The 13,796-nt window shown below is 42.7% G+C and overlaps 1 protein-coding gene and 1 long non-coding RNA gene across 2 annotated transcripts; both read left to right on the top strand.

The window, feature by feature from the left end:
* Positions 1-840: 840 nt before the first annotated feature.
* On the top strand, positions 841-3,792 carry LOC130134926 (uncharacterized). The gene is made up of 2 exons (XR_008814451.1): positions 841-1,280; positions 3,344-3,792. It is a non-coding gene; the product is annotated as an uncharacterized LOC130134926 (long non-coding RNA).
* Positions 1,278-3,792, top strand: LOC115665022 (transcription termination factor MTEF18, mitochondrial-like). Its single transcript, XM_056302939.1, has one exon. The coding sequence runs from the start codon at positions 1,424-1,426 to the stop codon at positions 3,149-3,151; it is 1,728 nt and encodes a 575-aa protein (XP_056158914.1). The 5' UTR covers positions 1,278-1,423; the 3' UTR covers positions 3,152-3,792.
* Positions 3,793-13,796: the final 10,004 nt, after the last annotated feature.

Here is a 13,796-nt window from a genome sequence, read left to right as displayed (position 1 = left end):
TTTTTGCGTTACTCAACCTCAAATCCTAGGAAGTGTTTTAGTTCTCTAAACTCCATCCGGAACCGAACAGAGAGATTGGCTCTAATTCGATATATCCCATTTTCATCATCTCCGGTGATGATTAGATCATCCACATAGATCAATACCATTGCAAGTCTTTCGCCTTCTTCCTTCACAAATATGCTCGAGTCTGCTAGTGTTACTGGGTAGCCACTTTGCACCAGAAATTCTACAATCTTCCCATACCACCCTATTGGAGCTTGTTTTATATCATGAAGCGCTTTCTTCAATTTGCAGACATAACTTGGATTCGCACATTCGAATTTATTATGGCCAAGAGAAATGGTTTCCGAACAGAGTTGATTACGTGCTCATGGTCCACTGTGAAAAGAAGGTTACTCATTGCTTTTTCCTAATTTGGAAACTCTAGGAAGGGGAAGAAAAACTTTTATATGGTTTGGCATTTTTGAATGATCATGCAGCATGCGTCGCATCGTCCATAGTTGCTTGAGAAGTTAATTATGGAGCATTTGGTTCCTGAAACTCTAAGCCGAAAATTCCCTAGAGGAAAATGGCGAGCCAAATGCGCGCAAGTCGAGATTCTCAAACAGCGCCCTTGCCTAAACCCCCACTCTTTCGCCGTCCGGGCCTCGTGCTCACAAGCCCGGCCTCTCGGGCCACGTAACGCGTGATCCTCGATCGCTAACTCACAACTATCTCGCTGGAGCATCGAGTTCTCCGCAGAATTTGTGGAGGCAGAAGACCATCTAAGATTGAAATAAGATCGAATCGATAGGCAAGCCTTGCCTGAGACAGGCCTAAAGGAGTCCATGTCCTTATCCATGTCCACCACGAGTCAAAAACATTAACACTTCATAAAATGTGCGGCCGAACTAACAAGGTATAAGGCTCAAGAGGAGAACGATTTGCTCATGCCTACGGCCTACCCACTTCGCACTTCGAACGACTCGGCCCTAAGATGGGGCCTCCCGTTGAGCTCGATCCAAGCAACCCGGAAAACATTTGGCTTCACAGCGCAGTTTGTGCCCCTCCGCCGCCACCGCCGCGCGCGGTGGTTTCGTGTCGCGTCGGCCCTTTTGCGACCCCATGTTGAAATCAAGGAAGCCCGCTCTCACTCTGTCGAGCAACTGACGAGCGGCCTCGCCCTCCGTCCTCTTCCTTCCTCCATTCACGGAGGTCCCCACTGACGAGCTCCATCCACACGAGGCTCCATCGATCTCCACTTAGCGGAGGGTGGAAGCAGCAAGGATTGGCGCAAGGTACGGCTATCAACGACGTAACTCGAATCTGTGGAAGCTCGAAATTGTCCGTGGTTTCGTTGCTTATGACCCTTTTTACGATTATGAGTAATAACGAGTGATGACCCGTCTATACAAACTCCGAGTAAGTTGCAGCGAGTACGATGAGGGTCTGGTCGGTTTATGTAGTTAGCCTGGTTAAGTCGTCCAAAACCAAGTTTTGGCCGAGTGGGTTGCTTCAGATTGCTCAAAGTCCTGAACTTTACGGGACGACAAGAAGTTGTCGTGTGGGATTGACAGGGGGTTCTCTGAATAACAATGGAAAATTGGGGAGAACTCGTGGTGTGACTCTTAGACTAGCGCAAGATGCGATTATGGAGTACCTGCACTTCACTCGTGGCTTGCCCTTCATGGATGCAGAGTTTATAAGTAAAAATTCACCTCAGTTTCTCGATAGGCTTCTGCAGAAAGTCGATGCCCGGGACGACATTGGCCCGTCGATATCGCGGTTCTTGCGCTACCACCCTATAAACGAATTCGAGCCATTTTTCGAGAGTCTGGGTTTGAGTCCGTCCGATTATGCTCGGCTTCTTCCAAGAGAGAGGATGTTTTTGATGGATGATCAGCTGTTGTTGGAAAACTATCATGTACTGTGTGAATATGGGATTGCACGCGAGAAGATGGGGAGTATCTACAAGGAGGCTCCTGAAATTTTCTGTTATGATCGTGGGCTTTTGATGTTGAAGATTTGTGCCTATGAGAAACTGGGGCTTAGTCAGTCTACTATGGCTAAGGTTATTGCTGCGAGTCCTTATCTTTTGACTGGAGATGTTGATAAGGACTTCGTCGAGGTATTAGAGAGTTTGAAGAATCTTGGATTTCAGTTCAGACTGATTGAAGAGAATATTTCTGAAAAGGATTGTTTTAGATGGAGTCAGATTCTTGAGCTTCTCTGCTTCTTTAGCAAGATAGGTTGCGATGAGGAGCAGCTGAGTGAGTTAATAAGACACCATCCAGGAATTCTCTTTGAAGGTTCAGGGGACAAGACATGTTCCCTCAGTGGTTATCTGTTAAAATTTGGGTCCTCTGTATGTGAAATACGGTCAATGTTTTTGCAGTTTCCAAATGTCCAAGTTGGAAAGTTTTTGTCAAATTTGAGACGGTGTTTTCTGTTCCTCACTGAGATTGACATGCCGCCTGAAGACATCAGCAAGATTTTACGCTCTCATTCCCCGTGGTTGGGTGCATGTACTCTGAAGAAACCTAACACCATATTTGCTAGGTTAAATGTTGGAAAAAAGCGGCTTTGTAAAATCATCAAGGATGACCCAACAGAAATGAAGAATTGGGTTCTTGGATCACGAATTGAGCGACTACCTGATGCAAGTAAGAAATTGCTGAAGGTTGAGTTTTTGTTGGGATTGGGATTTACTGATGATTTAACCAAGATAAGTGAGGCTGTCAAGTTATTCAGAGGCAAAGCCGAAGATCTTCAGGAGAGGTTTGATTGCCTTGTGACCGCTGGTTTGGATCGGAAGGACGTCATTAAAATGCTGACAGTATGTCCCAAAATTCTTAACATGTCAAAGGATGTGATTGAGATAAAAATTGATTTTCTCAAGAATGATTTGGGTTGCCCCTTGTCAGTTTTAGTTAAATTTCCAGCTTTTCTTGGTTATAAAATTCAGAGAATCAAACTTAGATATTCCATGTATAATTGGCTGAAAGACCAAGGAGCAGCTGATCCTGAGTTGGCCTTAAGTACTTTCATTGGATGCTCAGATAGAAAATTTGTTAGTCAGTTTGTAAATCGACATCCTAGTGGCCCGAAAGTTTGGCAAAACTTGAAGAAGGAATTTGTCCACAAAGAGTGTCTAGTGCATGCTTCTTGAATGAGTTTAGCAAGTGGGCAATCGAGGTGTATGTTTCTCTTGTAGACTAAAGCTAATTTATAAATTTCTTCATTTAATGGCATGAAGTATAGATGCCATTTTTGGGGGGGCTTGGCCTCTTCTCTTCCTGTAATATCCGCTGTTGATTCGAAAAACTTCTCACAAATCGTCAGCAATGTTTACATTCAAAAGGACTTTGCACTTGGAGAACCTGTTCGAAAACTCTCTCCGGAGTCATCATTTACATGAAGTGGTATTCATCAAGCTTCACCAGGGAGACTTTGTTTTCAGGAGAGAAAAACAAAAAAGAAGCATGAAAAAGCTGAATCAAAGAAACATCGCTGATGAGAAAACTCGATCACTTGCATTACTGCATGTTGTCAGTTCTTTATTAGTAGAGGCCTTATCATTAGTATGCTGCAGAAATAGTTCTGGTTGGAAATACTGACTGTTTGACCACTCTTAGTGACAAGATAATGTGGTCTGTTTGGGTGTCTCTGTAAGAGGGACCTCCATTTTAAGACAAATGGTGTTGGACAAACAACACACTGCGCTCTGATTGAGGTTGAAATGCTACTGATCCATGAGAACTTCATTCGATGTTACTCATCCTGGTTTAGATTGAGTGCAATTGTCAGGCAGTCATTGTTTAGAGTATCGATAATTCGATTGCTTTATGGTGGGATTCCTGCAATGACCTGCCATCGTCTTTGTTTGTCACCTTTTTATAATCATTTACATCTTGAGTTGACTATGGAAATCTTGGTACGTCCCAGGAAAATATGTTGACTTGTTAATTTTTAGGGTACAGAGTTAAGCCCGCATTGGCCATATTGACCTTCCCGGATTTATATCAGGGGCTTAGCAGGCCAATTCCCCCTATATGTGAGCTCCAGAAGAACGTATGGTAACCCCCTCATAGCGTAATGTGATCCAGATTTAAGCATGCTCGAACGGAAAATGTTTTCTTGCAAAACCGAAACGAACCAAATCGTTGAAACCCCTAGTCACAGGCTGAGTATTTGGAGGAGTACCGTTGTCGTGCGGTCGGTTGTTAGAATCACAGATGCAAGAAGCAGATGGTGATCAAACAGAAGGAACGCGAACCTGGGAAAAACCTAGACGGGATCGAACAAGACAGTGGGCCTAGGACCATGTTTCAGCCCTGTAACTGGGGAAAAGGGATGTATTATAAGCGCAGTGACATGGTAACTGGGGCTACACCTACAAGGTGGTGGAGCCAGACAGGTGCAACATTATTAAAACGTAACTGAGAATCACGGGACAAAAGCTTTTGGGTTGTTGCTGTTGAACGCTGACCTGTGGTGCAAGAACCGATCCATGAACTGCTGTTCAAATCTGAGTAAGATTGCCACAAGTTTTGAAAAATCAGTGTTTTCCTAAAGTTTTCAGATCCAAGAATTTTCCATACTTCAATTGCTCATCGGCTCAGGTACACACCCAACATAAGTCCCAATAATTCGGATCATTTAATGTTATTTGTTGTACACATGCCCTTGCAAATTGCCTTTGTACCCAGTGGTAATGTTTCGTTCCTTTCTTGTATTAACCCTGCTGGTACGATGTTCAGTGATTTCCTCTTGGCTGCCTATGGGACGTATGATCGATGCCCCGAGTTTAACCTCGAGCCCGTCTTCTTCCTCCACGTGCAATCGCGATTTTCTTACGCTTCCGTGACCTTAGTAATGTCCACATCCATCTTGCGCCTTGCATTAGCTATTCCCTGCGATCAGAGCCTGCTCTTTACTCGTTCCGAATAGGTCGAAGTCTCTTAACTCCTCTGTTCTAACTAAAAATGGAACAACCATACATGTACTGCAATCGTTCCTAATTTTGAATTATTTCAAGCTGATAGCTACTCATCATTTATACTACCCCTAAACTTAAAAAAAGCTCAAAAGTCTAGATAAAATACGAGAATCATAGCTTTAAGCTCGGATGGACCGTTTGCATATGGAAATATGGCATCCTGCAATTCCAACTTTGGTCCCCCTCCAACTTCCAGGAAAAATAATCCATCAAAATTCCCCTCATTAACTACCGTATGTTTCGAATCCACATCTTTATGGAAAAGGAGTCCACAGAATCTCCACACACACGCAGCATGAGCACGTCCCATGTTGATGTCGAGGAAAAGCGAAGTGCTTTTTCACATCTCTCGTTCGTTTGTCCTTTTTCTCCTGTCTGAAAGCTGCTTTTTCTTCCATATTCAATTAGGACCCAAGAAAGATAAATAGTGCAGCGGGGTGAGTTCTAACTCACGCGTCTGCTGCACGAACCTTGAAAACCTCATCCTGAACAAACGACGTGAGATTATTGACATCGCATTCTCAAATCTACGTTGGATTCGGCGCAAAGTCAGGAGGTCAGGCTGGGAAAAGTGTACTAATTATAGTTCTTCCAGACTTACACTATAGCACCTCTCTTGGGAATTTGAATATTAGGGTAGAAGGCGTTGGTTCCTATACTCCACCTCTCCATTCTTGAAGTTTTTTTATTGTGTTGCTCCTACTAAATTGCACCCTCTTGTCCCCTCGGGACACACAAACCACTGTGGTGTGTAGACCCTTCTTTTTCCTCTTCTCTGGGTGTCAATAATTAGATGGATCAGACCCTGTTTTGAACAGTTAATCGCCTAAGATTTATCGTTGTAAAATTTGACCGGATCGACCATCCTCTAAAGACCAAAACCCTATCATGGTGATTTTTCTCTGCTGCAGGGGCACCTCCTGCTGATATACGTTGCTGTATCCCTAGTCTCGAAGTGATTTTTGCGATTATCTAGGCTAGTAGTTGACTGCTGTTATTTTGTTCATGTTTGTATATGAATGCATAACTCTCTTGTCAGGATAAAGTGCATGTTATTCGCATGACACGGCGACGAGTAAGTGTACCCACGATCCTTCATGAACTGGAGGCATAATGACTATAACAATAAGATTGGTACAGGTACAAGATTTGTATGTACGGTAAAAAGAGATTATGTGACGCATTTCACAAAAAAGGTGCCTACTACCAAGTGGGGCTTTCCTCTACGTGAGATCCCATCGACTGTCAATAAAATTAGATCATTGGATCGGCTCGAACCTACCCTAACCTAGGATGTAATTAGAGAAGTGGCACAATTTAATCTATCCAAATAGAGATTCAACCTTTACCATTTTAAATGAGGTGGATAAAACCTGCAGTTACAATGTTATTTTGACACGGTTGAGGTTAAGTTCTAGTCCGAATACTTGGAAAATCAATTGTAGCTTTTCTATTTTTTTTTTCCTTACCACCCTGCCTTGATTAAGTGAAGATTGGATATGACACTCGTGGGATTGACGGAAGGGCACTATCACATCAGTGGAGGATAGGTCAGCTAACGATTAGTATCATACACCAGCAACGATACAGTGAATTAACTCTTTATGATAGACACTGTTATTTACTATATCAAGAAAATTTCGGCTCTTGCGAAAATATTCAAATCCCATAAATCATATAAAGTCACTTGCACAAGTCAAATCCTTGGTTTAACCGATTTGTTAGATTAGCAAACGGATTCGTAGTCCTCTGAACAGTTGAATCTCCATGCTATTGGGGTTGAATATGCTTCTTTGGTATCTACGAAGCAACAAGGGCAGTCACGTGGAGAGAAACTGAAAAAAGACCACCTGTCCCGTTTTCGAGTTCGTGGGTACACAGTCTTGCCGACGAAACTGCTCCGCTAATCTTAAAGAATGACAGCCGCGGCCATCCTAGAAAGGTTCCGCAATAAACTAAGGTTCTGGTAGGCTCATATCATTTCTCCCACGAGTTATATTTGCGTGTTGGTATGTGGATCTAGCTGGGCGCGGACATCTAGCGGACATCACGTTCATAAAACACGGGGCTAAGTGCACACTAGATTCTACCGTTCCTTCGTGTATGTTAAGGTAACGACAGATAGAGAGACTAGATAGCTATTTCTCGAGTTAAACTATGCTCGCAACTTACTCGTAGGGAGCAACTAGCCGACAAATGGTCAACACTAGGTCAATGCCCTCGCATCAAGTGACTGCAAAAGCCATAAAATCTCCTGTGATGAGCATTCAGGGGACTGTAAATGACACGTCCTCGCGCGCCTCGCGCGCCTCGCGCTTCATCTAGGCCAGGGTCTTGCCGATTCTTGTTTCGTTCTTCTTCCTGTTCTCTCGAGATGCAAAGACGGCAAGATGAAGAAGACCCATTACAATGTTGGGATTTTGACGTCCAAATCCCATAGAATTGAATGAAAAGTGTGTGGATGAAAGTGTCCCACATTGAATAGAAGAGAGATGGGAGATGGGTTCAAATAGTTGAGCCTCACAAATGAGTTTTGGCCCCAAGGTGTGACATTCCGAATTTCGACCTATTTTTGGGATTTATAAAACGTGTAATTCGTCAGTGTGCTTATAGTAAAATCTCGCCCGGGAACTGATCACTCCCGGTTATTGTTTTTAAAAATTGAGATTTCGCTAGAATCGCATTCGATCGAATTTGGCCGTTATTTAGAGCCCAAATTTTAGTGTCGAATTTCTCGGAATTCCGGGACGAATTTAATTGGATGGTGTCGATATTATTGTGGCCAACCTCGATATTGCCCGGGATAGGTGAAAAGTGAAATTTTGACCGGGTACAGATTTGGATTGGTAGACCTCTCTCGCGGTGTGTTTTTATTAATGCCCTTTGGCCAAATCCTATATTATTAATTAGGTTTTTTTCGGGGACCGTTAGATCGTTTTTGGATTTGAATCGTGACCGTTAGATCGTGATTATTGCGATTTGACTTTTCCTCTCTCTCTCTCTCTTTCCACGCCGGTTCCCCCCCTCATGCGCCTGACACCACCTACCCCACCAGCCCCATCATTTCCCCTTTCTTCTTTTTTCTTTTTCTTTTTCTTTTTCTTCTTTCCTTTTCTTCTTTTCTTCTTCTCCTTCGCTGGTCTTCTTCTTCCGCTTGGCTTCTTCTTTTCTGCTGCTCACCGCCGGCTTGTCCTCGCCGGACCAGCCACCACCGAGCGCCACTCCTCCCCTCCGTGAACCACCCCCGTCCCAGCTCTCCCCCTGGCCGTGCGACACCACCCCTGGCCGCCCGGAACCTCCCGTCGCCGGTTCGCCCAAGCCGCGTGCGAGAAGCGCCTCTCGTCGGTCCGCCCACGCCCGCCCTCGCCGCTCGCTGCCGCTGTCCCGGCTGCTGAGACCACCACCGCCAACCTCCATTTTTGCTTGACTCAGCCTCCAAGCCGCACCGGACAGCCAGCCACAGCAGCCGCTCCCTTCGCCGCGCTCGTTTGTCGCCCGTCCGCCGGTCGCCGAGCCCGAGCCGGAGCAACTCGAGGACACTGCGGACCGCCCTCGCCGCCGCCGTCGTCCACGCGTCGTCGCCGGCGTTAGCCGAGTAAGTTAACTCCTAATCCCGCGTTTAGGGTGTTAAACTTGCTTAGGGTAGTTTAAGTAGTGTTTAGATTAATATTAAGTTTGTCTAGTTATGATTATGTGTTAATTATGGATTAGTGTTTAGTTAATTGTGTTTAGGGTTTAAGTTATTAATTAGTTTATTGTTATTGATTATTATTATTAAATCAATTATTTTCGGAATTTTTTATATTATTTTATTAGTTAATATATTAATTCCGAATTAAATATTAATATTTTATTATTAAATAATTAATTTCCGAAAATTAAATGTTATTATTTTCGGAAAATTTCTAGCGTCAAATTGTGATGCCATTGTTGGTTTTCGCCGTATAAGTTGGCGTATTTAGGAAATGATTTGAATGATTTCGATTCGAGGAAATATTTTGACATTTTGGAAAATTAAATTATTTTCGGATATTATTAATTAATTAATTCCGAATTTAATTTATTGTTATTTCGGAAAATTTATAATTTCAAATTATGATTTCTAGCTTGAATGTTGGCGATTTTGCCGCGTATTGTCGTATTAAATTGATTTTATGGCAAATTGTTTGATCGAAAGTTTCTGTGGAAAAATTTATGAGACTTTTGGAATTAAATTATTTTATTCTGTTATGCCAAGTAATGTTAGTGATACTTTGTGGTTGATATTCGTGTTTGATATCGAAGATTGAAAGAATTGATTGACTGTTTGCATGTGTGGCCACTTGGTATTATTGTATGACATCGAGGAGAGCACGATTCATGTATGCATGGGCTAATTGAGAAGATAATAATTGGCCGGAATGCTTGTGTGCTCGTGTGGTCACACGTTAAAGCCGTCTTGCTGTGTATCGCTTGACGTTGCCCGATTTATCGGATGCCTGGGGATAATCTGGAGTGCCGATACCCCGGATGCCTTGTCGCGGCCCGAGGCCGGACTCGATGCTCCTTACGGGATACCATCTTACTGTGTATCGTTTGATGTTGCCGTATTGGAATGCCGTCATCCTGTGTATCGTTTGACGTAGCCGTGCCCGACGGGGCGGGACGGAGCCCGGTTTTTACCGGTAGACCGCCATCTTGCTGCGTATCGCTTGATGTGTGGTGGCCCCGAGGGGGCGTAATAACTGGAATACGTGTGATACATAGTGCCTGATTATGTGGTAGAAACTGCTAGGCATGGTATGGGACGTGCCCAAGTGGATTCTATCTTATAATCGGGACACGCCCGCTTGTGATGCATTGATGCATGAGTAATTGATTTAGATGCTTCGAGTTTGCGACATATGCATTTCATCAACGTGTGTACCAAGGCGAGGTAAGGATGCCTGCGGTTGTTTAATAATGTGCTGTTGATGCTGTGTTGCCTGGTTAGGGACCCCCGTGCGAGTTGGCCTCCTAAGCGGGGCTTAGGCCGTTAACTTATTGAGATTTTATCTCATTTGTTGTTGTTAACCCCTTTTTCAGGCCCTTAGCTTGTCGTTGCTTCTTATGCGGTTTGGAGTACCGCGGTTTTTGGTTGGTCCTTGAGGGTTAGGCCTGGAAGCTGATAACTCTAACCTTTGTCCTTTGCTGGTTTTTGTGGAAACGCCCGGAGTGGGCCTGTAAGTATGTTCCCAGGGGTTAATCAAGTGATTATTAAAATGGCTGTTGTTATGTCTGGTTTTCCTCTGCTATCCCTGATTTAATTATTGTCTGGCGATTGTTGTGTTGGTTATCGTTTCCGCTTGCGTAATTCAAAGATAAAAAGAAAAGGGTCGGCGACGAGTCCTGGGTCGTCGCATCATAACGACCATAGCGGGATGTCGTGCGCCCGCGGGGTTCGGGGCGTGACACAAGGGGTACCCCACTTTTGTGGAAGGGAGAGGACCTACGCCAAGCTAGGTCGGTTCCGCCGCCGCCGTCCGTCCGTCCGGCTCGGTTCGGTTCCGGGTCCATTCTCTATCGGTTTTTATTTTTTCCGAACAGACACGTTGCTAGAAATTAATTAATTATTTATTTTTTGGACAAACAAACATGTCTGTTCGTGAGGTTCGGTTCGTCCGAACGAAAACCGAAGCCCTTCGCGACTGTTCACGAACCGAACCGGTTCAAGTGAACTTTCGCTACTGTTCACGAACCCTCGTAACTCTTCATTTTCGCCACTTTAATATGACTGAACAGTTAGTTCGATACAGTGACACTTCGCGACATCGGCATTCCCGCGAGACATTCTCTACGCATATTCACTTCATCATTATCATTTTGTGCGATTATTCTGCAAAATTGCGTTCGTAGGAGTCCTCCGAATACGTACCGCTTCGGAGGAACGAGATCCGTTCTATCCTGGGAGACAATTGTCCAATATCCTCGGGTACTGATTGAGGGGCCAAATTCGTCTTAAGGACACGACGTTATTTCGTTAAGCTCGGATCAACATTCTGCTTATTTGGTTGTACTGCTTTCAGGTTAGTTTTCCTAACATTTGATTTTAATTTCGAGAATACGAACTTAACCGACAACATACACCTTGTTGCTATCATCGCTACCGCACTTGGCAGAGCCGTCTGAATTGAGGAGTCTCTCTGCAAATGCATGGCACACCTTGGCTTCGGTGGGACTGCTTTCCTTCAGCCACAGTAGCGGGAAAGATCACGACTGATGCTATTAGATTCATCATTGTTTTTATCAAGACTTGTTCCTGTGCGATGTGGACAATACCGTCCGGACGTTTTTGATCATACGCTGCCAGTACTGTTTTGTTTGTGGTTTCTCGTGTCGCGTGTTTCCAACAGATTGAATTCTCAAAAGTCAGCATATGTGTGCGTATCTTCATGCCATTTTTTTGTGTGTGGATCTTAAAAAAATTAATAATAATAACACACGGTTCGCTACCGAGCGTAGTAGTCCAAAACTAAACTATTCGAGCCATGTCGTGAGCGAACCTAGAACCAATTTATGCCTTGGGTATTGGAAAACTTTCTAATTCCTGCATTCGGGTACGTCGGTGAGACTACATATGGAATGAATACTTATGACTCAAATCGAACATTCTGTAACCGAGTGAGGGGCACTATGATAACATCCAAAGCGGGTAATTATGATGATAGTCCCTTATCGCCCTTTTATATTATATATAGACACATAAATGCCAACTAACAAAATAAAAATGAGAAATCAAATCCTACACGAGTGTCAAAATCATTTCGTCTCGATGGCTCTCAATTTCTTATCTTACTTACGGAATGAGAGATAGTGTCTTATTTGGATAATATTATCGTGTTTGTTCATTTAGAATACGTTTCTTCGTGTCTTTTCTCAAGCATGCGTTGCTTTCTGAAAATCAAAAGGAAAAACATCCGAAATCCTTATAATCATGAAAATAGTATATTTATATTTTTTGAGATTCATATGTTTCAAAAGATTTTAAAAATTCGATATTAAGAAAAATCAATTTGCAAATGCTCCGAGGAAAAGAAAAGAGAGGTAAGAATTTGAAAAGAAGTCTATAATATTAATTACTTATTTATATATGACATGTCTCGATAGATTATTACTTTGCAGGTACTCTTTTTTAATCCTAAATATCCGAAAACTTTCACGGTGTACAAATATCGACATGCATATTTACATATATAGTATATATATTTTAAAAAAAATTAGATTTAAAGATGAAAAAAAGGTAATCTTTTTTCCTGCCAAAGGAAGCTTTAGAGCCTTTATTTCTTCCGCAAAGCGACAATTATGTCAAAAAAATGTGCAACAATGATGAAGGGGCCTGCTGAAGACAGCAGTAGGACCCCTAACTAATTAATATCTGATGTCATTTTGTCAGCTTTCTCAATAGTACTTCCATAGATGTGGATGGACCCGAACGTATCGATTGCAGTTTCGATTCCTCTGCTCGTAATCTAACTTTTGCAATTGCAGCGACTGGACCGGAGCTAAATCACGAGATATTTGCTGATTAGCTTCTACTGTAACTCTCGTTGAACGTGGAAAAAAAAAGGTACACTTCTATCTTGTCTCGCTTCGAGTTGACCACTTTGATTTTGGTAGCTAGTTAGTAGTTATAGTTGCACATGAATATTGGCAATGCTCCTTCTGTTTTTTTTCTTTTCACGTGCCCATTGTCATCCTTCGTCCTCGACTTTGCACGCATGGGCGGGGTAATTCATAAATCTGATCATGGGTTTGGTGAATCACAAGCTAGCCAAAAAAAAAAACAGGGCCAGCCAAACTTGAAGTACGTTTTGAGCAAGCCTAAGCAAGTTCCTTCTTAAACTCAACTAGGCCCGACCATTCTACGAACAAAGTGTAACATGTTCTATGACACTTTAGACGAAGACTCTTAGGCTCGGTAAGACGTGGGAAAAATTATCCAATTAGTCATAACTTCGTCATACGATATCAATTCAATTCTAAACTTTTCAATTCTGCCAATTTAATTCTAAACATTTGTCCAGAATTCCAATGTAGTCATTCCGATTACTTTTCGTTGAAAATTGTCGACACGACGATGTGCTACGTAGGATGACCAGTGATGACTAGACCTTTATCTCAGCAATTTTCTAACTTAAATTGATCGAAATGACTATATTGAAATTTCGCGTGAATATTTAGGACTAAATTGACAAATTGAATTAACATCAATGCAGTAAGTTTATGACTAATTGGAAAAAAATTTCCTACGATGTATTCACATTGATCAAATATAGTATCACAATATGATCCATATGTGGATGATACGCTCAATCGAATTTGACCAGCTTAATTGGATCAATAAATTAATGCGAAGTGCAATTTGATCGTCTTTTTTCAGTGTGCTTACTGCGTAGCAAATTTTAATATAAATCTTAGTAAAAGACGAGGGGAAATACATATGATTCCAGCCAGAATTCAAGATCATACTTTTATCCGGATAGGAAGTTATTAACTTCAACCTTTGATGATCCAACTACCTTAAAAAGGCGTTCTCTATTTGCCGCTGTTCATACAACAGATGATGATGCAAATCCCTTCTCCCACCAGAAGGGAGAATCTTCATCAGTAAACCCCCAAAAGAAAAGGAGAGAGAGAGAGAGAGAATCTAAAGACCTGTTAATGGTGCGAACATAAGTAGTAAAGAAGGGCAAAGAAACGTACGAATTCTCACTAAAACAAGAATGGTTTCGGCGGTGCGTTCGTACTTAGCAGGTGCCCCCAAAGCTTAAATACTCCCCCCCCCACAAAAGATGGA

Source organism: Syzygium oleosum, unplaced genomic scaffold, assembly GCF_021117445.2.
Source record: "Syzygium oleosum isolate NSW1041296 unplaced genomic scaffold, Sole_v2.1 Sole_v2.25, whole genome shotgun sequence".
NCBI classification, from domain to species: domain Eukaryota; kingdom Viridiplantae; phylum Streptophyta; class Magnoliopsida; order Myrtales; family Myrtaceae; genus Syzygium; species Syzygium oleosum.
The sequence above is the reverse complement of the archived record's forward strand: the minus strand, read 5'-3'. Positions and strand labels throughout refer to the sequence as shown.